This window comes from Marmota monax, unplaced genomic scaffold (assembly GCF_021218885.2).
Source record: "Marmota monax isolate L192 unplaced genomic scaffold, Marmota_monax_Labrador192_F-V1.1 WCK01_AAM20220418_F8-fsc00015, whole genome shotgun sequence".
Taxonomy (NCBI): Eukaryota; Metazoa; Chordata; class Mammalia; order Rodentia; family Sciuridae; genus Marmota; species Marmota monax.
In genome coordinates, this window is record NW_026692194.1 from 19,702,562 (window position 1) to 19,729,737 (window position 27,176).

The window sequence follows — 27,176 nt, forward strand, 5'->3', positions numbered from 1 at the left end:
AGTAACGCCCACCATTCGTACAATTTTCTGCAGGGAGAGGGGTTCAGAGTGCAAAACATCGTGAGCAAAGAAGATCCCCATCTAATTGGGAAGACAAGGGCCATCCAAGGCAGAATTCCTTATGAAGAGACAGCTGTGCTCATGGGCAAGGAGGGTCCACCCACCAGCACCACCCACTGAACTGTGGGTGGCGTTTCAGAAGTGAGAGAGGCAGTCCTGCCCCAAGAAACACCAGATCGCAATGCAGTGCAATCCATGTCCAAGGCAGGTGCAAGCAAGGTTTCGGGGGATACAGGAGTTGGCTTCCAGACTAGGGAGGCTGCCAGTGGCCCACCCCTGGCCCACCAGGGTCTTGTGCTGGCTGGGCCTGATTTAAACCCAGCTTCCAACCCGCCCCAACGCTCAACATGCTCAGCCCAGGTTCAACAGCTCGCCCTTCTTTCTCCCTGATCCAATGACAAGTCTGCGTGTTTAAGCTTCCTTCTGGGCTTTTCTATTTATGTTGTCATTGATTACTTTGCTCCTAACTCATCTGATTTCAATTTGGACTGATTTGATCCTAATTTTATTACCATGTAATCTGAATGCACATAATTACTGTAATTATGCTGTAGAGGGAAACAGCTCCTCTGTGGTGGGAAGACCTAAATTTAGGGCTTCCTGGCAAGGGTGCCATTGGCTGGGTGGACCACAGCTCCCTTGGAGCTGGCAGCCTTCGGGAGCACAGATGCCCTCCCCCGCCCCACCCTCAGAGACATGAGTATTCTGGGCTTCATTGCAGGGACGTTTGAGGCCCCTCTCAGAAGCCCTGGAACAAACAGGGGTCTGAACTGGTGGTCAGGAGCCCACTCGCTCTGCACCCTTCAGCTCCTGCTAAATCTCTGCCACCCATATCCAAGTGCTTGCTCATCAGGGCACCCTAACTCTAGGGAACAAGATGTCAACAGCCTTCCCCAAAAGATCTGGGGAGCATGAGGGTTCCCTGATAATCACAGGGCCAGGGGAAGCAAATTGTGGTGGAAGGCCTTGCTGCTGGCCGGGATCCTCCTACCCTCCAAGTCCTATTCAAGGCCACTTCCTCCATGAAGCCTCCCTAGCCCATCCAGCCCTCGCCAGACTTTATGTCATTTATGTCAACGCCCAAGGAAGAGACTGTTATTGTTTCCATTTTATGGATGAGAAAATGGAGGCACAGCAAGGTTACGTGCCTTACTCAAGAGCACCCAATGGGTGGGCAGCAAAAACTCTTGACCACCTCACCATTCTGTGCCTTCTAAAAGCCTAAAACCCATTACAGGGTGGTTCTGATGTCATTCTCCCCACAGTGCGGCCCAGCATCAGCATTTCAGACACAAGAATCTGAGCACCGGAAAGTAAAAGGGCAAGGGCTGCCTTGTCCCCTCACCCCTGCTGCCCACCCTCCTTGCAGCAGAGAGAAAGCAGAGCTCATGGGGATGGTGAGGTGGGGACCCGAGGGAGGGCCAAGGCCAGTTTCCTGTACTGGAACAGTGTTAGGATGTGGAATTCACAGGGAGCTTATCACCTCCTTTTGCAAGGCCAGTGATTTGTCTGCTGGATGCTCAAGGAGGGGAGAGTGGCAGGAGGAGGCTGTTGTCCAGGGTGCTAATTATTGGCACCTGCGGGAGGCCCATGGCGGCTGGCCCCGGCTGTCTTTGAACAAACTGGACCCAGGACGGTGAGGGGGTGGGTTGGGGGGTGTCAGGACTACCAGAAGTCAGGGATGGCCGTGCCCAGGCAGAGCACCCATTTTGGCCGACCCTGGGCCCGGAGAACAGATGAAGGAACTGGGGACACTTATTCTGAAAGGGAGGAGAGGTGGGACTGGAGCCAGCATGTGGGAGGAATGAGACACTTGCTCTGTCACTCAGAGGGTAGAAACAGGACCACCCCTGACATCAGGAGGCTAAATGGGACTTACGAATGCCAAGAGCGTCTGGAAGTGAGCTCCCAGAGAGAGCAGACATCCTCGCAGAGGCACCCCACCCTGGGCCAGCGGCCCTGGCCCTAGAGACAAGCAGCCCTGGACTGGGGCTCCGGGCTCCTGGCCCTGAACTCTCCCACTGCTCCAAGCTGCTAATGCCCTGGTTTCCAGGAGACTGTGGTAAAGGCCACCAGCTGGGGAGAGGGCACCCTTGAGCTGCAGCCTCCTAGCAGCTGAGCTGCTTCAGCAGAGGGCAGAGAGCAGGCAGCAGAGCCCAGGCTGGGCCCAAGGGCTGAAGCCGAGGAAGGAGAGCAGCTGCAGAGGGGCTGCCCTCCCCTCTGCCAAGGGCTAGGACTGATCCTCAGCATCACATACGCCCTTTCATGCTGGATGTGAGGTCATCCAAGGCTTCTAAACTGACAAGTGGATCCAGGCAACTCCAGGGTCTCGCCCATCACCCCCACTGCTGGGCAGGTTGGGGGGCACCTCTTCTTTCCCTCCACTGGATCTTGACCACATTTCAAGGCTCAACCGCAAACAAAACCCCATCCTGAGGAGGGGACTGCTGTCGAAGCCTGAAGCTCATGGGTCCTCACGCGTCTTCCTCCAGCTCCACACCCTCCCTTCCATGCCAAGGGACCTGGGCCCTGCCTGCCCGAGACCCAAGCTCACTTACCCAGTGAAGGGGCCCGATGCAGACCTTGGCAGCCATCAGGGGCACAGTGGGGTCCGAGGGCCGCAGCTTCATACACTCCCGTAGCAGGGACACGGCGTAGGCTGACTGCAGGAGCAAGAGCAGGGGACATCATCACTGGCCACATGGGTCTCCACAGATAGGGTGTCTCCCACCCCCAGACAACCAGTACCTCCTTTCCTCCCAAGAGCCAGGCAGAGGATCCAGAGGGGGGCCTGGTGGTGCTGCTGCCAGGCAAGTCCCTGGGCCTTAGTTTCCTCATCTGAAAAATGGAGGTGAGGACGACCTTGCCCTTGGGGGACAAGAGCTAACATGACAACAGATGGAAACACAGCAAAAGGAATTCAAATCTGAACCCCAGAAATTTCAGAGGTAGAAAAGGGCTTCCTAAATGGGCAGTTGGAAGAAGGGTGGGTGGCAGGATTAGGGAGACACAGAGGCTGGCAGGAAGAAGGGGAGAAGCCAAGCCAACAGGGCTGGAGAAAACCTTCAGGCAGGAATCTGGGATTCCCCAGGCATCCAGGGATGCAGCCTGGACCTGCTGACGGTGGCCACATGTGGAGGGAGGGCCAGGAGGGGAGAGCAGGATGTTACCAATAGAAACAGCAGCTAATACTTCTCCAGATCTTACTCTGGGCCAGGCATTGTCAGGGCTCAGAAGTCACAGCCCACAAGCCAACTCTGGCCCCTCTGCCTATTTTTGTAAATAAAGTTGAATTGGAACTCAGTCATGCCTGCGCATTATGTACTGTGTGTGTGGCTATTTGCATGATACAATGGCAAAATGAGATACTTGTGAGAGATTGGCCTGCGAAGTAAAAAATGGCCCTACCTGACCCTTTACAGAAAAAGTTTGCTGACACCCTTTTTTATGTGCTTTATACATATGAAGCCATTTAATTTTCACAATAGTCCTATGAGGCAAGAACTATGACCAGTTGTCAAAAGTGAAATGCTGAGACGGTAAAGAGCTTGATTCAAGCCACACAGCCTGTGACTGAGCTGGGGTTTACACACAGTCTGGCTCCAAATTCTTTTTTTTCGGGGGGGTGGGGGACTGAGGATTGTACTCAGGAGCACTCGATCATTAAGCCACATCCCCAGCCCTATTTTGTATTTTGTTTAGAGACAGGGTCTCACTGAGTTGCCCAGCACCTTGCCATTGCTGAGGCTGGCTTTGAACTTGCAATCCTCCTGCCTCAGCCTCCTGAGCCGCGGGGATTACAGGTGTGCACTACCGCACCTGGCAAGAAGATTGGCTCTAAATTCTCTTAACTACAACCTCATGCAGGTTCTATGGTGATGACCTCAGACGACTCAGATGGCCACTACAGACCAGAGAGGAAGCCTGCTTCCCTAATATACAATCTCTCTCTCTCTCTCTCTCTCCCCTTCAGAGCTGGAACTTTCTGAGTCCAACACTTCTCCAGGGAGCTCAGCAGTTACCCTCCTGGTGTGTACACCCCTGTACATATGTGACCTCAGGTAGGTGGTGCCTGTGTGGGTGACAAGGACAATTCCCATATGCTGGGGCCAAGTACGACTGTGGCCAAGCTATCCACTGTTACTTAGCTTCTCTCCATTCCAAGCAACTCTGGGGATGCCACTGAAGAAAGTGTTCTGGGAGACTGACCTGCTCAGAGCACAGTGTGGCCGACTAGCAGATGCCTAGCTGGGTCCAAACTGGCCTTGCTCACCCCAGACCCCCCACCTCCCACCACTTAACAAAGGAAGAGCTTTTCTCCGCTCAGCTGTCACAGATTTCCCTGGGCTCTGGCTTAAGTGCTACGGCTTGGATATGGCTGGAGTGTGTTCCCAAAGGGCTTATGTGCTTGGAGGGATTGGGTCCTTCAGGTGGCAGCACTGAGATGGTGGGACCTTTAAGAGGTGGGGCTGAGTAGGAGTGGCTAGGGCCTTGGGGCCACGCCCTCAGAAGGATGGAGGTAGTTTTCTAGAATCCTAGTTAGTTCTCAGAAGAAGGTAGTTATAAAAAGAGCAAGGCTGGTCCCTCCCCTCTGTCACGCTTCCTGTCTTGCCATGTGATTTTTCCCACATACACACATTCCTGCCATGATGATAATCTACTATGAGGTCCTTACCAGAGCTGAGCCTATGCTGGCTTCATGTCCTTGAGCTCCAAAATGAAGAGCTAAAAAAACCTCTTTTGTTTTCATTTTTACCAGCCTCAGGTATTTCATTACAGTAACGGAAAACAGATTCATACACTCAGACTTTTAGGGCCAATTGCAGTGCCTTTGTTGAGGGCCTACCTTGGGTCCAGTGCTAGGCTAGGGGTTGTGGAGTCACTGTGAGAAGGGATACAAATGGCTCTTGCCTCTAATGAGCTCACAAAAAGGCAGAGGGAGGGCAAGAAGAAAAATGCTACCCTCCACTATTGGTCTCTCAGAGACAAGAGTGTAGGAGGCCAAGCTCAAGAAGGTACTGACAAATGACTGGCTCCAGCAGACTGGGAACCAGTGTGGGCTGCAGCAAGGGAGGCGGTGGGAGGGGCTTGAAGGAGCTTCAGGCCCCACCTCCTCTGCAAGACCCTCTCCTAGGAACGCCACTCCATGCCCCTTACCAAGGTCCCTTCTGCCTCCAGCCTCACCCCGAGCGCCAGGCCAGCCTGAGGTTGCTGCTCAGCCTCCTCTGGGTGGCTGACCTTTGGGTCTTTGAAATGTAGGACTCTCTAACACTGACCCTCCGCATTCCACCCCACCCCTTCTCACCCCACCCCCACGCAGACCAGAAAACGCTGCTATTTAAGGAGCCATCCGAGGCTCTTTTTCTTTCTTTCTTTTTTTTGTCATGCTGGTTACCTAGCAACACAGCCAATGCAATTGCCGTATGCAGACCCAGAGAAGGAACGACCTAAATCATGCCACGCAACTCATCTGTTATTCCTGCGGGTTCAAATGCCAGGTATATTTATATCTGCCCAGTCTCACCTTCTGGAAGGTACAGAACCTGGATTCCCACCTGGGGCCCTTGGCAAAGGCAAGTTCGGGTCACTCCTCTGAAAGCTGCCTGGGACAGTTGGGCTGACTGATTTGGTATCCAGGATTCCCAAGGGGGTAGAGAATGCCTTCCAGAACAATCTCCCGCTGCCCTGAGTGATGGGTGGGGACAGCTTCGTGTCTCTAGCCAGTGGAGTCTCCCTCATGAGGAGATAACTGGTCACCCCAAGTCCCCGCCTGTAAGCTCATTCCTTCCTGTGCCCACCTGCTGGTTCATGAAGGGGCCGGGCTGGGAAAACAGCTCTGGGTGCTGGGAGGGTGCCAGGCTGTGTCTGGACCTCCCTGTGCCCAGCTGCTTCTCCAGAGGAAGGTAGGAAGCCCCTTATCTCCAAGGCCATCATGAAACTTTCCCTGAGCCTGGGGGACCTCCAGAGCCCCCCAGACACAGGGCTCATCTTTCCAGTCCCCCTACCTCGACTCATGTGGCTGTGACTTGTCTGTGCTCTGAATACTTCCTGCTAAGCCACAGCCAAGAGATCACGTGACTTCAAGATGCTCTGGCCCCTGTGGGGAGGGCTAGGAGGATGACATCCAGCACTGACCTGGGCTGTGCCTCCAGCCTCACCCCATGCGCCAGGCCGTGGCGCCTGGTCTCCTTCCCCCTCCCTGCCAGGTCCTGGCGGCCTCTCTCCTGAGGCCCAGAGATGCCTGGCACCCCTCCATTGGTGGAGGCGGTGCTGGCACGCTGGGAGGGCCCTCCTCGGAGACAGCCACGGGGCTAGAAATGGAACACGGCACAGATGGGCCGGGGGGCGAGGGATTCCCTCAGCCCCATGAAAGGGCTCTGGGTATTTAGAGCTCCTGGAACCATCTGCGACTCATGCCACCTTACTTCCTGCATTTGTAGCATCCTCAGCCCCAACACCCTCAGCACCCATCTCCGGAAAGGTTTTCCTTTCATGTCACTGCTTAAAATAGAAGCTTATATAAGTGTAATTCTGATCGGAGGAAAAATGAGGAGTGCTGGCACGGGGGCTGGGTGCACGGGGGGGCCGAGTGTCCGCCCCAGTGCCCCTTGCTCCGGGCAGCCTCTCCCCGCCCACCAGCTCTCCTGGCCACATGGACCACACACTTCTCCCTCGGGGCTCCCTATGGGGCCCTGCTCCACTCACCCTCCCATCTTTTCTCCTAGGCAAGTTCCCAACTGGCAGGCAGGCCCTTTCCTGATGCCTCGCCCAGTGGGCTGGAACGGTTCCCCTCACCTGGAGCCACACCCCACGCCCATCCCACACAGTCATGCCCAAGTCACCAGCACAAGTGCCGCGATGCCCCCACACACCACACTCAGAAAAGCAGCCGACTCACACCTGCATGCAGAAGAGGCACACTGTGACTTGCAGGTGGATGTGGGAGTCACTCAAGGCCCTTATCTGTCCTCCCCACCCACACTCCTGGAGATTCAGACAGTTGCTGGAGAACAGTTCCCAACCACCCACCTCCTCCCTGTGCACCTGGCTCCAGAGAAGCTCCCCAGCTCTCCACCTCTGGCAGGGACCAGAGGAACACAGAGCTCCTGTGCAGTGCCCAGCATCCCTGGGCCTTACCTTCCCACAAGCCACCATGGAGAGGGCCACTTGGTACCAAAGGTGAAATTCTCCAAACGCAAACTTCATGGCTCGTTCCAGGCACTGGGGAGGGGGAGATGGTCAGCATTTCTCCATCACTGTCCTCTCCCCTTTCCACCCACTTCCAGGGTAACCACTACTCAAGGTCACTGCCTTTGGGAGGCTGCAGGAGGCCTGTACTTGGTTCCTGTAGGAAAGCCAGGGGAAACTGGCATGCTATGTGACCCTACAAAGTATCTCAACCTCTCTGGTCCTTGGTTCCCATTTCCATAACCTGTGAATGATTTCACAGGGCCATGATGAAGAGCAAATAAAATAAAATTTGCAAAAAATGCCTTCAAAATGTATACATTCAATAAAAATAACAGCTGTTTTTATTATGTATGACAGTATTCATATCTTTTTACATGCACGAACTCATTTATTCTCCCCAACAACCCCCATTTCACAGATGAGGAAGCTGGGGTTGATAGGACTTGCCAAGGTCACAGGGCTAAAAATGGCACAGCAGCCTGGCAGGAGAGTGACAAGTGGGGGTGGGGTGGATATAAACGATGGCATCATCAGATTTCCTGATGTACTGTCTGACTCCGGGAGTGCAGTGGGCTGCATGGGCAGCCGTACCTCAGAGAGCATGTCGTACTGCCCCCTCCTGCCCAGCGTGATGCTCAGGAGGTCATAGATGGCCGCAGCATTCCGTAGGCTCACCATCCGGTCCTCTGCCTGCTCAGGGGCCCGGCTCAGCACCACGTCCCGAGTTGCCTGTGGATGGAATGTGGTTTGGGAATGAGTAAGGACAGAAGATAAGCAGGTGCTTGTCCCCACAGGGTCCCCACCTTGCAGGCCCAAGCACCATCACCTTTTGTCACCACCCCAGGCCAAGCAAATAGCCATACTCCCAGAAGCGACCTTGTCCCACTCCCATGAAGGGGTCCAAAGATAGAGAAATGCCACCTTAGTCCCAGGTGGGACTGGGATGCAATCTGCAGTTCTGCAAAAATTCAAACCTATAGCCAGGCGCGATGGCACATGCCTGTAATCCCGCAGCTCAGGAGGCTGAGGCAGGTGGATCGCAAGTTCAAAGCCAGCCTCAGTAAATTAGCAAGCAAAAGCACTATGGCGAGACCCTGTCTCTGAATAACAAGTAAAATGGGTTGGGGATATATCAGTGGTTAAGCGCCCCTGGGTTCAATCCCCAGTATAAAAAAAAAAAAAAGTGCCACAACCATACAGCTGTCATCTCAATGCACCCATTGTTACACTTAGCCACTGTCCTTTGTACGAGTTTACTTCTTCTCAATTCAGGATCCAGTCCTGGACCATGCCCAGGTGCCATGCCCATTAGCCTCCTTTCATCTGGAAGAGTCCCTCAGCCTCTCTTTCACAGCACTGGCGTTGATGAGTATGGAGCCTAGAATTTGCAATTCTCCCCAATCATAGCATGAGCTTCAGATAACATGGGGACCACCCAGTTTGGGTGTGGGGGCTCTGCTGCTCCCCCTCCTGGGAGGAGAGTTAGGGGCTGTGGCCCCTCAATATCATCTTCTCCCCTCTCCAACCCCACCTCTTCCTATCTCTCCTGTGTCTAGTCCAGAAGACCCCTGGCTCCTCTGGTCCCACCCCAGAGTGAGCTTCCCCACACCAAGGGCTCTGCTGCTGGCCTCCAGCCTGCAGATTTCAGTGGCTCCTGGCATTGCCAGATGGCTGCCCAGGAGGGGAGGAGGGAAAGTGTGTTTTGAATCCGTGGTTCAGTGAATTCAGAAGGCATTCCTTGTCACCAGGCCTGAAACCCCATCAAGGAGGGGGGATTCTTCTTCTGTGGTCTCGGGCATGTGGTCCCACATCCTGCCCACCTCCACACCCAGGGGCAGATGAGAGGGTGGAAAGGGACCAGCTAAACAGTCACAGTCACTGGGGGCTCTGAGCAGCAACAGGGCACGGACTTAGGCTGAGGACATTCTGGGGTCTGAAATGACGTCCACCCCACGTGTCCCCCACCACAGACACATGCATGCAAAGCTGAGCTCTGGCCAGAAGCTCCTGCAGGCTGCTCCCAGCCTTCTTCGCTGGCCCTCTCCTCTATGCCAAAGGGATCTCTGTCCTGTCCAGCATCTCCCTCCCATTGTCTGCCCCCCACCCCCACCTCAAGAACAAGGATTCACCTTCCTGACAGAACAGGAAGGAGCTCCAGGCCCCGAAACCTCCTCCGGGGCCTCCCTCATCAGATCCACAGGGCCCTCCCACCCCCAGGTGGTCCTGCCTCTCACTCCTTCAGATCCAGAGCTGAGGCTCCCAGGAGCAAGTGGCTGGGGAGACAGAAACCCCATGGCCTGCTGGTTCCGGCCATGACTGGCATGCTGGGCTGAAGTGTGCTCTCCTGGAGGCCCCTGGAAGCCAACATAAGTCCCAGCCCCAAGGAGGCAGCTCATTCACGGGGGCATTTCCAGCAGGGGGACAGACAAGTGCCTAGGGGTGCTGACGGCTGCCCGTCAAGCCAAATTCAGTGAGAGTTGTCCATTTCCCTAGGGACATGGGGCCCAGCAGAAAATGCCTAGGAGAGTATGGAATGCCAGGAATTCCCCAGACAGGCTGGTCACTGGAGCCAGCCCGGTTAATAAGAACTGATCAGGAGATAGGGTGGGGAAGGAAAGGGCCAAGAAACCCCCTCCCTCCCTGTGACAGCAGCCACCAACAAGGATTCTTTTTTTTTTTTTTTTTTAAATTTTTTATTGTTGGCTGTTCAAAACATTACATAGTTCTTGATATATCATATTTCACAATTTGATTCAAGTGGGTTATGAGCTCCCATTTTTACCCCATATACAGATTGCAGAATCACATCAGTTACACATCCATTGATTTACATATTGCCATACTAGTGTCTGTTGTGTTCTGCTGCCTTTCCTATCCTCTACTATCCCCCCTCCCCTCCCCTCCCCTCTTCTCTCTCTGCTCCCTCTACTGTCATACATTTCTCCCCCTTATATTATTTTTCCCCTTCCCCTCACTTCCTCTTGTATGTACTTTTGTATAACCCTGAGGGTCTCCTTCCATTTCCATGCATTTTCCCTTCTCTCTCCCTTTCCCTCCCACCTCTCATCCCTGTTTAATGTTAATCTTCTTCTCATGCTCTTCGACCCTACTCTGTTCTTAGTTACTCTCCTTATATCAAAGAAGACATTTGGCATTTGTTTTTTAGGGATTGGCTAGCTTCACTTAGCATAATCTGCTCTAATGCCATCCATTTCCCTGTAAATTCTATGATTTTGTCATTTTTTAATGCAGAGTAATACTCCATTGTGTATAAATGCCACATTTTTTTTATCCATTCATCCATTGAAGGGCATCTAGGTTGGTTCCACAGTCTAGCTATTGTGAATTGTGCTGCTATGAACATCGATGTAGCAGTGTCCCTGTAGCATGCTCTTTTTAGGTCTTTAGGGAATAGACCAAGAAGGGGAATAGCTGGGTCAAATGGTGGCTCCATTCCCAGCTTTCCAAGAAATCTCCATACTGCTTTCCAAATTGGCTGCACCAATTTGCAGTCCCACCAGCAATGTACAAGTGTACCCTTTTCCCCACATCCTCGCCAGCACTTGTTGTTGTTTGACTTCATAATGGCTGCCAATCTTACTGGAGTGAGATGGTATCTTAGGGTGGTTTTGATTTGCATTTCTCTGACTGCTAGAGATGGTGAGCATTTTTTCATGTACTTGTTGATTGATTGTATGTCCTCCTCTGAGAAGTGTCTGTTCAGGTCCTTGGCCCATTTGTTGATTGGGTTGTTTGTTCTCTTATTGTCTAATTTTTTGAGTTCTTTGTATACTCTGGATATTAGGGCTCTATCTGAAGTGTGAGGAGTAAAGATTTGTTCCCAGGATGCAGGCTCCCTATTTACCTCTCTTATTGTATCTTTTGCTGAGAAAAAACTTTTTAGTTTGAGTAAGTCCCATTTGTTGATTCTATTTATTAACTTTTGTGCTATGGGTGAATTCAAAATGGATCAAGGAGCTTGATATCAAATCAGAGACACGCCGTCTGATAGAAGAAAAAGTTGGCTACGATCTACATAATGTGGGGTCGGGCTCCAAATTCACCAACAAGGATTCTGGGAGAGGTTTTCCAGGAGCTAAAAAGAAACACAGCCCTCCTCTCACCCCCAGCAATGGACCTCCCACTCCTCCTCCAGCAGCTCCTCTCACAGCTGGGGCGGAGCCCAGGGAGGGGGCCTCTACAGGGGCGGCAGGGGGGGGGGAGGCAATGAGAAGATGGGGAACAGACGTTGCCCTAGGGAGACCCAGGGAGGGGGCTACCGCGTGCACATGCTGAGTGCAACCTGACCAGAATTTTGGTGGGATGGAGAAGTCAGGATGGAAGGGGAGAGGCTGGGTGGCTTTTTGCTTTTCTTTCTCTTTTTTTAGTACAGGGGATTGAACCCAGGGGCGCTCAACCACCGCTCAATCACCGAGCCACATCCCCAGTCCTCTTTTGTACTTTTATTTAGAGACAGGGTCTCACTAAGTTACTGAGAGCCTCGCTAAGCTGCTGAAGCTGCCTTGGAACTTGTGTTCCTCCTGCCTCACCCTCCTGAGCTGCTGGGATTACAGGGTTGTGCCACTGTGCCTGGCTTTGCTTTTCTTGTTTTGTTTTTTTCGTTTTATCCCCAGCACTAGGGGTTGAACCTGGGGCCTAGTACATGCCAGGTAAGTACTCTACCACTGAGCTACATCCCCAGCCCCACCCCCTATTTTTCATTTTCTTTTGAGACAGGGTTTTACTAAGTTGCTGAAGCTGGTCTTGAACTTGTGACCCTCCTGCCTCAGTGTCTTGAGGAGCTGGGATTACAGGCACCATGACTGTGTCTGATTAGGGGTGGCTTTTTTTGGTGGGTGGGGGGTGTGAAGCCTGGCTGGGAACATCCAGAGCCTATGCATCCGCCTCTGCAGATCTGCCAGGTCCAGGGGACTGTGAGCAGCCAGCTACCACTCTGCCCTTCCGTGACTGCTCACCCAGCAGCTCCTCCTCAGCCACAGGAAGCTCCTTGAAGCTCCCTGTCGTCACTAAGGCCCTAAGTTAGTCACGCTGCAGTTCCCTGTCAACTGGAACGCCTTCTGGTTCCTCACAACGCCATCAAGGTGGCCCCTTCCTGCAGTCAATGCATCTCGCCGCGGAAGCCAGGGCTCCCACCCTCACCAGCACAGGGATGAGCCCTGTGTATCCCTGACTGGTTCATCAGTCCTTGTGACATGGCTGTGTCATCTCGAGTCTGAGCCCCTAGCACAGCCTCCGACACAGAACCTCACTAATACACCTTCGTAGAGTGAGCAACTCCCCGGCGAGGAAGATTCAAACCCCACCCACCCTAGACCTTGGCCTAGAGGAGAACAGGCCGCTGAGGGCGCGCTGCTGGAGGGAGGGGTGGATTTGCAGAACTGGGCATTAATTAGGTCAGACTAATAGGAACAGAAAAGAGGAGTACAGCAGAGCAAATCCTCCTCCTGGTTTCTGGGGCCAGTAGGGAAGGCAGGCTCTTGGGAGTCCTCAGATCTTACGCAAACCAGCACCTGTGCCAAGAGGGAAGCGTGCTTCCCCAGGGGACAGCCAGAAGCAGAGGTTTGCCAGGAGGTTACTATGGCTTTGGGGCAGGGCTGCCTTGAAACACTGTGGTTGCCAGGCAGCGCCTGTGTATGTAACCATGGTAACAGGGTGGGGTGGGGGAAACTGGCAGAAAGGAGGAAGTTGTGGGGGCTGATGGGTGAAGCCACCAAGGAGTAGGAATTCATGTGCAGCTCAGCAGCCCGGAGCAAGACTCAGCTGCCAGGGCCTCAGAGTCCCCAGTTGTCCCACTTCCTCCTCCCTCGGCTCACTGCCCTTAAGCCACACAGACCTCAGGCTTCAGCAACAGCCTGCACAGAATGCGTGCCCGCCTCCTCCTGCGGTTCTTCCCTTCCACCATTTATTCACAAGGCCTCAGATTCCGGCTTGCACTGGGAGATCCTCCAGATCAAACGCAGTCACGCATGAGTGCACCTGGCACCCTTAAAGTAATACATGGCCACTCAACTGCCTTCCCACCACCTTCCTCCATATGGCTCTCGGGGTTTCTCCCTGCCTCCTCCCCTACCTGGCACTGACTGCCTCGACCTCGGGGCCCAGACCCAGGCTCCCTGTCTCTGGGAATGCTCTAGTTTAATCTGTGCAGTTAACCCCAGGCAGGGCTTCCACGGATGTCCCTGCCCCTAGCCTTTGTCCCTTTGACAGGACTCCCAGGGAAGAACTCTCTCCTACAGCTTCTGGTGGCCCCAGGAGGGAAAGCCAATGCTCCTCCCCACAAACCCCTTGATCCAATAGCTTACACTGCCACCTGGATGCACATCTGCTCTTTGGACAAGTATCCATGGGACAAATATGGGAATCTCCATTTCCCCAGGCCAGCCCACCTGAAACCTAAGGCATATGCCACTCAAGTTCAGACAGCGGTCCCTAGGCTTGTGTTAGGTGTTACTCTATTAGAAGCTGAATTCTCATGCCCATCATCGTATCTGGCCTCACAGTAATTCCATGAAAGGGTTAGCAATAAAGCCACAGGTCCCCTATTCCCAGATGAGGACGCTGAGTTCCAATCTCTGATGGCCAGTCCAAGACCTGCTACTTACCTGAGCCCTAGCTGCCCCTTGCTCTTCCATCTGTTCCTTCTGACCTGGCAAGGTGCAAGCTCAGTTCCTACCCTCTGCTGGCTGCAGGGCTCAGACGACACTGACCTTCACCTCTGCCCACCTCCTCTCTAATCCTAGACTGAGACAGGGCTCCCGTCTAAGAGAAGGACAGGGGAAAACCTTCTAAATGTCATCCTATCATTCTCAAAACAACCAATGCACACAGATAGGTAATGGTGACCCAGATGAGAACTCAGACATTCCCTGCCACCAGGTGTCTCTGGGGCAGTGTCCAATAGCTTCACTCATGTCACCAGGCTGGCTCTGCTTAAGAAAGCACAAAAGCAAGGCTGAGAAGGTAGCTCCGTGTAGCACGCTTGCCTGGCCTGTGCAAGGCCCCAGATTCTTCACCAGTATTCGGGGAGCGTGGGGAGAAAGAATGAAAGCAAAACACAGGCGGGCAAGGCGCCAGTCAGGCCTCAGGCGCTGCTTCTCTGAAAAGATGCTCCTGGGGCAGTGTGTGGAAGGCCCTGCCCAACCCTGTTCTCAGAGACAGCTCTCCACAGGCAAGGAGTGAGCCTCAGGACCTCCTGCTGACATGCCCAACAATCACCCTAGATAGAAGCCTCCCAGCAGCATCCGTGCCCAGTGCCTCCCCTCCTTGGAGGTTGCTGTCATGTTCGGCTCCTGCTGTTGTCCCCCACCAGCAGACATAATAACCACCGGCTTTCACAGGGCCAAGAAATAACATGCTCTGTGACGTGTTCCATCTACCCAGCGACCTGGGCCAGGCCCATGCCAGCCCCCATGTGCCTGCCGCAGCGAGCTCCCATGGCAGAAATCATAGCTCTTCCTGGCAGCCAATGAGAGACTCTCCCACTGCTATGGAATCAAGGCTCTCCCACTGCTACTGAATCAGCCCCTTCACCATCGCAGCCTTCAGCAGAGCAAGGCCTGTGTTACAGCAAACCAGACGCCAACACTTGGAACAATCTGTCTCATCTTCTGAGTCCCAAATGGAACCAAGCCCAGGAAGTCCTTAAACACATACACACACACACACACACACACACACACACAGAGGCTAGGGGGATAGCTCAGTGGTAGTGCACTTGGCTAGATGTGCAAGGTCCTGGGTTTGATCCCAAACTCTGCGTGCACACACACACACACACACACACACAAGAAAATCCCCCAAATAAAGAAAATCCCACAAATTGGATGGAATCCTCAGTATTTCAACCATATCAGAACATATATGTTCGAAAAAAATAACTAAATTGGAATCAAGTACTTTTTAGGACAAATACACATATCAAACAATGTGTACGTATGTATGGACCAGGCACCTTTGTTTTCATTTTCTAACTTGATCCGACCAAACTCCTGATAGAGAGGCTGGTTAGCTCCCCTTTATCAATGAGAAAACTGAAATTCAGGGAGGTAAGGAACTTTCCCAGGCTGCATAGGATATGAATGACAAATTCAAGATCAAACAGACAGATAGACACCCAGCAATGGGTATGGCATAAAGCCTGGCAGAGTCCCAGTCCCCAGGGCTGTATCTATCTACCCACCCTCACTCCATGCCAGGCCTCTGTGCCCTTTCTGTTTCGGAGAGAGCAAAGAAGCAGTGACTTCTTCCCCAGCTGAATGAAAACAAGGGACCAAGGATTCAGTTTGCTTCAGCACATATTTTTAAGCTCTGAATCAGTATTTTGGAAAAGGCAAAGGTTGCCCTATCTCCTGGTTCTCCAACTGTCCAAGAAAATCAGACTGGTTTGGGGCTGGGGTTGTAGCTCAGCAGTAGAGCACTCACCTCGCATGTGTGAGAGACCCTGGGTTCGATCCTCAGCAGCACATAAAAATAAATAAACAAAATAAAGATATTGTGTCCATGTATAACTAAAAAAATTATTAAAAGAAAATCAGACTGGTTTGATTTATAGTTCCTGCAAAAACTGGGCATGGTGGTGCATGTCTATAATCCTAGTTACTCAGGAGGCTGAGGCAGAAGGACTGAAAGGGCCAGCCTGAGCAACTTAGCGAGACCCTGTCCAAATAAAATAAAAATAAAAAGGGTTAGGGATGTAATTCAGTGGAATAGCACTTGCCTACCATGAGTGAGGCTCTGTGTTCAATCCCCAGTATTACAAAAATAAACAAAAAACCACCATCATTTGCATTTGGGGTTTAGCTGATTGGGGTAATTCTAGTCTGCACTAGATGGGAAGATCCTGGGTACAGGACCAAGAATGGATCATCATTGTTATCTATAGTGCTGAGCATGGTTCAGGTTGTTATAGCTGCTTAAAGATGGATAAATGGCGAATGGGTGGGTGGGTGGATGGATAGATGAATGGTGGGTGGGTATATGTGTGTACATATGTGTGTACATATGTATATATGTATGTATAGATGAGTGGGTAGAACGGTAGATGAATGAATAGTGGGTAAATGAATTTTAAAATGTTCTTCTGGCCCCCAAATCACAAAACTAAGTCCAAAACACAAACCTTGCATCAGTTATAACTCATATCCCTGCACTTCTCTGAAAGCATTTGCAGTTTCTTTCTTTCTGGTTTTTTTTTTTTTTGGTACTAGTTATTGAACCCAGGAGCACTCAACCACTAAACCACATCCCCAGCCCCCTTAAAAAATATATTTTATTTAGGAATAGGGTCTGGCTAAGTTGCTTAGGGCCTTGCTAAGTTGCTGAGGCTGGCTTTGAGCTTGTGCTCCCCTGCCTCAGTTTCCCAAGCTGCTGGGATTACTGCCACTACATTTGTAGTTTCTATTTATTTTGTCTCTCAAGAGCTTCCTCATTCATTCTGATCACATATTTATGTGTAACAAAAACCATATCCAAGGCACCAGACCTACGTCCATATCCCACACAGTTACTCCTCTGAGTCCCAAACCACAAACTAGGGTGCTTGCCCAAGAAGCCTACAAACACCCTCCCCTGGAGCAGCTGCTCTGGTCATCCTGGAAGTGGGGAAGTGATGACAATTATGGGCTGGCTCTGCGGGAACAGCTTTCACTGCAATGAAAGGAATTCTGCATCATTGGCAGAACCCAAGTAGCAGCCAAGGATGCCAACTGCTTTTCTAGAGGTTTCTCCCCAAGCCTGTCATCTGCAACCAAACCCAGCCAGCATCAAAGAGAGATGAGGAAAATCCCACAGGCCACATGAGGCCAGACTGAAGGTGCAAGGAGCACAGGTAGGGGGTGGTCAGCGCAGGAGCCTGGGGAGGGGGCTGTTGGAGTGGAACCCACACCTAGCTCTCTGGCTGATCAAGAATGAGACTGGAAGGAAGGATGATGTTAAACAAAGGCAGGAGGGAAGGCAAGTCTGGTCTCTGAGAAACAGCTCTGGGTCACAGATGCCAGATTTAGAACAGAAGAAAGGCTTTTGTAGGGGAGATACTAAAGCTAAGTCCATTGACAATGCTCTGCCCCCAAATTCCACATGTCTGACAGGCTGGGTGTGGGCCAGAGGAAACAACCAGACAACCCTGTGGCAGTGCCTCCTCCCATCACCCTGCAAACTGCTTCAGCCATTTCCCAGGACAGCACCAGCTGCGACCCCTGAGTCTCCTGGCCAGCTCGGCCAGACATGTTCCCTATTGCAATACTGGAAAAGAGGTGCTTGGAGGGAAGCAGCTATTCAGAAGCATTCACCTGGCTTCAAGTGTGGGCTGTATTTTACCAATAAGGCAGCTCTACACTTGGGAAAATTGAAGCAGCTTTAGGTAAGGGGGCAAAATAACCTTAAGGGATCTGGTCCTGGGAGCCCTGATCAAGTCAAATCTATAGAAAGTGGGTCATTGCGACAGAGCCTTGCCTTGGAGAAATGATAGCCATGGTTACACTGACAATGGCATGTCCCCTGTTTATAAAGTCCTCACTAAAGACTCGATGCATTCAATCTTCAAAATTAAATTTTTTGAAAGATGAAAAAACCAAGGATCAGAGCAGGTAGCAAGAGACAGAATCAAGATCGAAATCCAGGAGCTCACTCAGGACCTGCACTTTTAGAAGGCATTTAGGGAGATGGATGTGGTTTGGATCATGACCACAAGCTTATTAATATGTGACCTTGACCAAGAAATATACCTGCCCAGGCACTTACTTTTCTCATCTGTAAAATGGGAACATATTGGTATTAAACTGAATGTTTCCTGTGAAGGGCACACTGCTCTCCTGTGAACATCAGACCTGGCACTTGGCAACTCCATTCCTTCATATCTGGCTAACCAGCTAGGTTCCCTCCCCTAAGCAGCACCTACCCACCTCACAAGCACACCTCCAGCATACCCTACAGGATGCCTGGCCAGCTGACACTCCACATCAAATACCCAAAAAAATGCCCCTACATGGGGACTTCTATACCCAAAGTGGACCAGCCTGGTAGAGGAAGGAGTGTCTTTGCCCCACGGTCCATCAACCCTCCTGCCACCTACCTGCCAGGAGAGCTGTGGAACCAGACACAACTCATCATCCAAGTTTCCTAAACAAGCCCTGTCATCGCCCCTCCCGGATGTCCAAAGGAACATTAATTTCTGGTTGTTCAGGGACCCAGATCAAGGGGTCTTGGCTTCTTAACCTCCACCTCTCTTTTTTTGGTACCAGGGATTGAACCCAGGGATGCCCACTGAGCCACATCCCCAGCCCTTTTTATTTTTTATTTTGAGACAGGGTCTCACTAAGTTGCTTAGGGCCTGGCTAAGTTGCTGAGGCTGGCTTTGAACTCGTGAGCCTCCTATCTCAGCCTCCAAAGCTGCTGGGATTACAGGTGTGTGCCACTGAGCCCGACTTAACTTCCATTTCTGCACACTGCTTTCAGATGTATTGTCTTAGAAGACCTATTCCTCAATCTGGTGGTCCTGCCTCACCAGCTCTGATAGACCCAGTTGGAGGACTTGACTCCAGCCAGCCATGGGGACATACATCTCTATATTTGGCTTTTGGGATCCCTGTTTCACTCTTTCCAATTCTCCTTAGACCTGTCCAATCCATCCTTCATCTCACCACTTCCTAATCATCCAACTATGATGCACTCTCCTTTGTGAAGCCCTGCAAGCACTGACTTATTTTTCCAGAGCATGCATACACAGATACCCTGGATGCTGGAATTATTAACTTCTGTCCTCTCCCTGTCATTAAAACGTAAGCTCCCACAGGGGCACTGACTTTTCTCTCTTTTGGTTGTTGCAACAACTCTGGTATCTAGGCACAAGGCAAGTAATCAAGAATTGTTGCATGAACACTTGAGTTAAGGCCACACTTACCTCTGAGTTACTGTCATCTATCTTATAGGGAAGAGGCTGAGAAAGAGACAGAGAGATTTGCCCCTGGCCCTCAGTTAACAAGGACAGAGCTGGAACCTGAACCCAGGCTTCCTGCCTCCAAGGCACAGGCTCCTCCTGCAGCGCTCCTGTGTCTGTCACAGCACTCAGCGCCCTGCTGAGTGTAATAATCACCTTTTGCAACCCCAGAGGAGGGGAAGTGCACTTAGTCCCTACCCCTTTGGCGACAGGCCTCCCAATGCAGCCTGTGCAGCCAAACCTAAGCCTAAGAAAGAAGCTAGACTCACATTCCTTACGGGGGAGCAGAGCCAAGACGCTCCCTCATAGGTGCATCCCTGGGAGGCAGAGCTTGGCCAGGTCATGGGTGGCTGTGCCTAAGCTCCACGAGGCCCACCCCAGGATCAGAGGCCCCAAGAGGTGCCCGGGGCTTACCATGGACTCACTGATGAGCAGCAACAGGAGGGCCTCCTCGATGTTATCCTTGGGGCAGTAGAGGCTGAAAGATAAACAGCAGTCCTGGCTCCAGCCCAGCCCTCACCAATGGTCTGGCCCACCATGCAACCTTCTGCCCTGAGTGAGCACCAGCCTGGTAAGGTGACCCTCTCCTGCATAATTCACAGGAACCAGATACCACGTGCAGCTCTTTAACACGCCCCAGTTATGGATCTGAAAGACCACAGGAGACCTGGCCCTTCCAGCCCCCGGCACCACCTGAAGCAGCTGGGCAAGGAAGAAGCTCTTCCTATTGGCCCCAGACCCCATCCTATATTGGCACAAATAAGAAAGGCAATGTGTCAAAAGCAAGAGTATCAGGAAGGCAGATCATGTATTTGGCTTCTGGGCCTTCTAGATTCTCCCTGCATCCACCCATGTCTCTAAAGAGCCTGCCTGGCCCTGTGCAGGGGAGAGGCTGGGAGGGAGCAGGGCAGAGTGAGGAGCTGCCAGCACAAACAGACCCTGTGCACAGAGGGAGAGTGGTGTGGTCCAGCAGGGGAGTGGAACTCACTTGTCCCCTTCATAGAGGTGAGGTTTCCGCAGGGTCTGTGTGACGAAGGAATTCTCCTCCTTGCTCATGAACTCAGGCAGAGGGTGGGACAGGGGGCTCCAGTAGCACTCCTCACTCAGGGAGTGCAGCAAGACCCCCGCCAGGTGCTTGGCCGCCATCTGGCAGAAAGGAAGGAACTCAGACCTGGGCACATGGGCTCTCCCCTGGCTCACCTCGATGGCCCTCCGCCCACCATCCAGCCAATCTGCCCGACTTGCAGTGCACTGCCCCTCCACTCCTCAGGGGCCCCCTGGCTTGGGTCAGTCCCTCCAGCACTGAGGCTGTCTCCACCCCTTCCTTTGGCTTTGGGTAGCTATCCTGCATCTTTTCTCTCCTCTCCTAGACTAGGTGTTCGTTTTCTCCTTCTCCTGACCCCAGGGAGCCCAGCGCAGCTCTGAGCACCCTGGAAGCCCTTACAAGAGGTGGAGAAGGACAGGAGGCCACAAGTTCAGGCAGCCTCTCTACTAGAAGCCAGGCTGAGATTCTGACAGGTGATCAAAAATTTTAGTGGAGCAGCTGTGGTTATGACTTTAGAGGAATTAAGGCCAAAGAAGGCAGGCCTGAGTCAGGGCAAGAAAGCAGAGTCAAGGACATTTGTTAGGAAACAAATTCCTAAGAATTACTAATATGGCCTTGCTAGGACAGTTTTGCGGGGGGGGTGGCATGGCACTGGATTTTAACTCTCATTCAGTGCTCGGGCTCTGGTGAGAAGAATAGGAAGGTGCTTCTCGGGCTCAGTGGGAAGAGGATGAGATTGATTAATAATGTCTGCCATGAGCAGGGGCATGTAGCACCTGCACATGACACACTGCCATCCCTGGTTCAGGGGCTGCCTGCTAGCACTTCTGTTGTCTTCCACTGAAACTGACCCCTGAAAAAAACAGCCAGAGCCAGCAGCCACGTTACCACTTTGAAGTTCTGCGTTGCTTTGGTCTCCACAGTCCGCAGAACCTCCCGGAGTTCCCTCATGCCCTTCACGATGTTCCTGGAGAGAGGGAGACAGAAGCAGGGGCATTACCAGCCTTGGTCTCTCAGATATTCTCATCAAGCCTATAGATCCAGGGAGGAGCCTGCCTGCTTGAGTTCCCTTTGAGTACCTCCAGTTACTGGCATGAAAGGTCAGAGTTGGAACTCTAGGAGGCCTTGGACATCAACAAGCAAAGAGGAAAGAGGTTCCTTCTCTCCCAAAGCCCCCAGCAACTCAGGGTTCTAGTTCACCACCAAAAGGATACCAAGGTTGAGTACTGCAAACAAGATGTCACCTTGGCCCAAGCACCTTTGGATTGTCAGACTCGAGTCGCTTCAATTCTGCACCTCTACCTGCTGTATCTTGTCCACGCTAGAATCTGTCTTCACTTCTGCATCTCCATCACCAGGCCCAGGCTGGCCCACCTCACCTTGGGCCTGATAGCCACGCCAGCCAGGGCACTCCCTCTGGTCAGCCCTCTGTGCCCTGACATGGTTTTTAGAGTTATAACAGTGTGACCCACAGTGAGAAGGACACCTCACATAGCAGTCCTGTGTTCCCAAGGCTTTCCTCGCTTGACACTGAAGTTCCTCGGCACCATACCTATCTCCGCTATGCGCAGTCGACTGTCTTCTATTTTACCCCCACCCCCACTCTGCTTTTTAAACTGTTGGCTGCAGTCCACACCTGTCCACCTTGCAAACCACCAATGTGTTGTGTCCCGCATTTTGAAAACACCTCCCAGCACCCCTTGGAGTATCTGGATGGTACACAGAGGCCATCTGCCTCCTCCTCTGGCCAGCCTCCCCTACAGTCCCCAGTCTAGGCCTTCAACACAGCCTCCTGGGACTGTCAGGGCACCCCTCCCATCTTCTCGCCTCAGCTCCCACCACTCAGGCAAGCTCTTTCTGAACATGGCAGTTCTCAACGTCAAGTATTGGCAAGTGTCCTCCACTGCCTTCCACAGCCTTTCCTCCCCATGAGCCTTCAGAAATAATTCCAGAATCACTTCCTCCTACCAAGGCCTCCCAGGTCGCTCCCCAAGCCTGCCTCGCCTGGCTGTTAATTCCTCTTCTGAAGTAACTACAGAACCCTGAGGTCATTGCAGGTCCGACCCTGGCACACTGTGGCTCCTGAGGGTGGCGTTCGGGTCCCGTGAGTTCCTGAAGTCCAGCTCTGTCAGAACTCCTGCTCGCAGCCTGTGCTCAGGTGGGAGAAGCATGACCCTGCTCATCTGCTCAGAGGGTTCCCTGATCACACCACAAAGGGAAAGCAGGGGCTGCCAGTCCAGCAAACACAGGGAAGATCACAGAGCCAAAGCTGGTCACAGTTGGGGTGAGCCCCTCAACTCTCTCAGGTTCCTGAGGGGCTTGGGGTCTAGGAACTATAGAAGTGTAAGTTTGAAGATCCAAGCCCTTTGCCTTCAGGGAAGCTCTGGCTTCAGACAAGAAAAAAATATGCAAATGACTAACATGATAAGTGTCTCTATTCTCAGCCTTATTTTTAGGACTGAGAATGGATACGATGATCCCTGGGGCAGGGGCAGGGTCATGATCTTACCCAAACTGCCCTGTACTCTGAAGAACCAGGAGAGGTGAGCAGGAAAGGGGACATTAACCTTAGAAACAGCTCACGACCACATGCTGCTATAGACAGCTGTGTGGCCCAGGGAGCGGGTCGGCGTCTAGAGGCTTCAGTCTCCTTGTCTAGAAAACAAGGACTTCTGCTGATTGCATGCCTCCACAGTCATAATTTTCCCATTATCTGTTCATCACTCGTATCATTTATGTAATACTTTATACTTTTTTTCTTTTTACTTCAGTATATATATTTCACCTTAACCAAAAATACCTGAAATCATGACTTTGTTGTACTGGTTTTTATTTATTTATTTTAAATTTCACCAATAGATATTACAATACAGAAATTACTGGGGATCGAACCCAGGGCCTCATGCATTCTAAGCAAGGGCTCTACCACTAACCCTACAGAGTTGTTTTTTAAAAGTTAGTGTCTATCAGTTAAAATCATCAGAGGTACCTGTCCCACACTCTGAGAAAATTTACATAAGAGGTTCTCAAAGTATGGTCCCTGGACTAACAACACTAGTAATGTCCCAGGAACTTGTTGGAAAAGCAACTTGGGGTCTATCAAGTCTCCAGAGGGTTCTGATGGGACACTCAAGCTTGAGAACCACTGGCTTAGATGATTCCCAGTGTCCTCTAGTTCTCCTTGTCTAAGAAGCCAGTTTTCAGAAGGGACAATCTGATGGGAAACCGGAACTTTGCAGCCAGATGCTACATCTACACTCTTAGAGACATGAGGTGGCTTCTCTGAGTCCTAGATCCTGTCTGTAGGAGGATTCCCCATCTCATAGAAAAATGTCAGGAAGATGATGAATGTAAAGCCCCAGCGCCCCCAAGCATGTGGGAGGGGCTCACTAAATATTATTTTCCTTTCTCCTAATTTGTATTTTAAATATTATATTATGGATGTTTTAACTTTTATTATTTTTCCTGGAAGCTCAGGAGCTAATGACTGCCATGGGGGTGGGGAAGTGCCTGGTTCCTGAGGGAATCCCCCAGCTGTGTGTCCATCTGTCTCCTACTAGTCCTGGCCCCATAGGGGACATAAGAGGATTCCCTGGTAGATGAACCAAGAGCAGGGATAGGCCTGGGGGCCCCCACAAGCCTGAAGAGGACAAGTTGGCAGTAGAGGTCCTTCAACCCCATGGAGGCCATCAGTCCCAGAAGCCAGAGATGGACAGTAGGCCACAGGCAGGCCTAGTCAGCTGTAGGGACAGGGTGGCACTAGCCACCACAAGGGGAAAGAATAAAGACATAGATTGCAGAAGCTTCCAGCCAAGAGGGAAAACGGCTGGTCATGGGAACCCAGTCCACAGGATAGCAACGCCGGGCAACTGGGTCAAACAGCCACGGGCTGAGGTGGACTGTCCCTGAGGCTGCCCAGGGCCCTGTGGTCCAGAAGACGCCGGCAGTTCCCTGGACCTCGGGTGATTTTCCACTCTGTGGGCTACTTGCCAGCCTCCTCCTTGGCAGCCTGACCCAGGCTGCTACTGGAGGCTGGAGCCAAGGGTGACTACAGCCTCTTCTTCCCACTCCACTGCAAGGACCAGCCTCTCTCTGCCACTACCAGGAGATCCCAGCCTTAGTCCTTACACCAGCCTCACCCCTGTACCAGCAGACTGGCACCACCTGGGGGCTGAGGGAGGGGACGCTTACTCCCCCTCAAAATGCACAAGATCCTGTTTCCCAAAAAGTTGTGTCTCATTATTTTTAAACTTACAAGGGACTCTGGCATCTAAATAAGCTCCCAGGAATTCTACAGCAAAGCAAACCATCCCCCTGGGGCATGTTTTGAGAAAATCCCAGTTTTTGTTGAATAGCCTTAAAGAGAAAACACAAACACACACACACACACACACACACACACAGGTTCCAGTGGCCAGGGCCGCATGGGGGAGTTTCGAGATCCCAGCCCACACTGCCCTGTTCTGCAACACTGGGAATGCGTCCTGCCTCAGCTTACCCTTCTGAGAAACAAGAAACCAGAAGGGGCTTCTCAAGCACCCCAGATGGCCCCCAGCCGGAGCAATCCCAGCCCAGGCCTAAAGCTGCCTGTGCCAGGTGGAGCCGGGGCTTTTCCGAGCATTTCTGGCTGCCTCGTGAGAGGGCAGCTTGAAAGATCTCTTTGTTCTTGTCTCTCCCGCTGACCTTTCTGAGCCAAGCTGCCCACTTTTAACAATATCCAAACAGGGCCTCAAACAGATCCTGGCCCAGAAACAGGCTGCGTGGGGAGAAGCCAGGAAGCCGTTTATTCCAACTAAAGTAAAGCCCAACTGCTCAGAGCAGAGAGAGAGAGAGAGAGAGAGAGAGAGAGAGAGAGAGAGGTGTATGCGGTGATGGATCAAGGACAACAGTTCAGGGAGACTTTCAGGTGGGACTGCAAGGGGGTGGCCCACTCCTCCAGTCCTGTGGCCAGCAGCAGGTGTTGGTGTGCATTTTCCAAAGCCCTTCCCCTTGTTCAGTCTTTGTGGTTTCTGATGGAGTGAGAGAGGCCAGCAGGCCCCATTATCCCAGCACAAGTGCAAAAGGTTTTGGTATAAAGAAGGCCTCCAAGAAATTGTGGCTGAATAAACAAATCCCCTCTCCCAGTGGGGAAAGTGAAGCCTGGACGGTGCCTCCTTCACAGGTCACCACCTTTGGCAATGGCAGTGACAGGCTTACAGCAGCCACCAAGGGCTCAGATTTTCCTTCTTTTCAACCTGGAAACCCCTGAAACGTGTTTCCACCTGGAACACTTCTACTCTCCTTTCCTGGCCATTGAACTCCAGAACTCCTGGGTCTTAACTTAATTTACAAAGTCTTTAAAAAGTGCCCACTGCATACCCAGTAGCTGTTCATCAGCCCCATTGGCAAGAGGCAGTCAGTAAATACTTGTGGAATAAATTAAGAGACTGAACGAGTGGATGAATATCTCGTGTGTGGCCATGCATGCCAGCAGCCCACAGCCTTGTTAAGTTGGCCATGCTCCTGATTTACCTGGAGCTCAGCAAAGGGTTTTGCACACAGTGAGTGCCTGATGAAGTTTTGCTGAAGGGGATTGCTTTGATTTGAAACAGAGGAGAAATGACATGGAATTAATCACTGAAAGGAATCTAAACAGATGCTGGTGTACATGACCCCAACCAGAAGCCCCTACCAGAAGTTAGCATTTCAGGACTGGATCATGTGTAAGAGGTTTTTGGTCAAAGACCCAGAAGAGTGAGCATAGCCAGTTGGCAGTTCCCAAAAGCTGGAGGATTGAACTTCGAGACAAAGTTAGGTGAAGTTCAGTGGTTAGCAAGTTGTACATTTCTGCCAGAGATCTAAATCACTTTTTTCAAAAACTAAAATTCTTCAGCTCTAGCCCTAGAATAAGGCTGTGCTCAGGATGAGCCCAGGACGGAGGATGACCAGGACTGAGGAGGCCCAGGCAATGGGGTCTTCCTTCCCAGTGAGGTGGGGGATGGGCAACAGTTAGGGTCAGGTGGGTGCAAACCATAAGTAAAGAGTGTGCATTAAGAGAGGCTGGGATGAGCCCTGGAGGTCTCCCTATGACCCTAAGCACGGTACAGAACACAGGGACTCAGCACAGGTTTCACTGTTGGGTGATTCTTGTCCTTAACTCCCCTGAGAACAATCCATCTCCTGCCCTCCCCTGGCCCTGCATGCACTGGTGGCTGCTGAGAATAAGACAAAATTAATGCTTATTGAACACATTCTCACGGGGGTCCACCAAACAGCAGGCTGGGTTTCCAAAGACACTTCCACACTTTCCCACTCATTGCCAAGTGCAGAAGGTACAAGCTCATGCACGCGTGCGCACGTGTGCACACACAGACACACACACACACAAAACAGGGAAAAGAAGAATGTACAACTGCTAGTCCCAGGAAGCTGCCTTAGAAAACACATTCACTCCCTTCTCTGTTGTTTGGTTTGGGTACAGTGAGCACATGTTGCTTTACTAATTAAAAAAAAAAGTGTGTGTTTTTTTTTTTTAAAGAACAAGCATAAAACATATTGCCTACCTGGTTCAAGGCACACGGCCCACGCGCACCACAACCCTGCAGAGAATGGGTGTAGGCAGGAGGGAGGGGAAAAAATGAAGAGAAAGGGCCCTTTGCCTATGATGGGTGAAGGTGCAGAATCAGCTCACGGCCCTGTTCTTGGCAGATGCCCAGGCATTCAGTCCTAGTGAGGTCAGAGTCACTGACAGGACAAACTACTTCCCTGTCATTTCACTATGGCACATCCCTCCTTCCCCTCCCAGCCCCCTGCTGCCCCTCCCCTGGAGCTGATTTATGCAGGTGAACCAAGATGGGTCCAGCTGCCATTACCCCCGTGTCCCCCTGCCTGGAGACACAGCAGAAGGGTGCTCCCTCCTGTCAGTTCTTCCCACAGAACTGCCTGGAG

General features: G+C 51.9%; 1 protein-coding gene across 10 annotated transcripts in view; it reads right to left on the reverse strand.

The window, feature by feature from the left end:
* The window catches only part of Ttc7a (tetratricopeptide repeat domain 7A), a 115,424-nt gene that overhangs the window by 50,059 nt on the left and 38,189 nt on the right, over positions 1–27,176 (reverse strand). For 7 of the 10 annotated variants that reach the window (XR_006847250.2, XM_046424712.2, XM_046424722.2 and 4 more), the window contains exons 6-12: positions 21,138–21,216; positions 20,193–20,350; positions 19,619–19,682; positions 7,843–7,980; positions 7,198–7,281; positions 2,809–2,898; positions 2,619–2,723 (exon numbers count right to left, since the gene is read on the reverse strand). Coding sequence is in view for 9 of the 10 variants with exons in the window: in XM_046424712.2 (XP_046280668.1) it covers positions 2,619–2,723; positions 2,809–2,898; positions 7,198–7,281; positions 7,843–7,980; positions 19,619–19,682; positions 20,193–20,350; positions 21,138–21,216 (718 nt within the window). In the remaining variant the exon portion in view is untranslated. The remainder of the gene's footprint in view (positions 1–2,618; positions 2,724–2,808; positions 2,899–7,197; positions 7,282–7,842; positions 7,981–19,618; positions 19,683–20,192; positions 20,351–21,137; positions 21,217–27,176) is intronic. The other 3 variants (XM_046424729.2, XM_046424752.2, XM_058573343.1) reach the window with 1 other exon arrangement.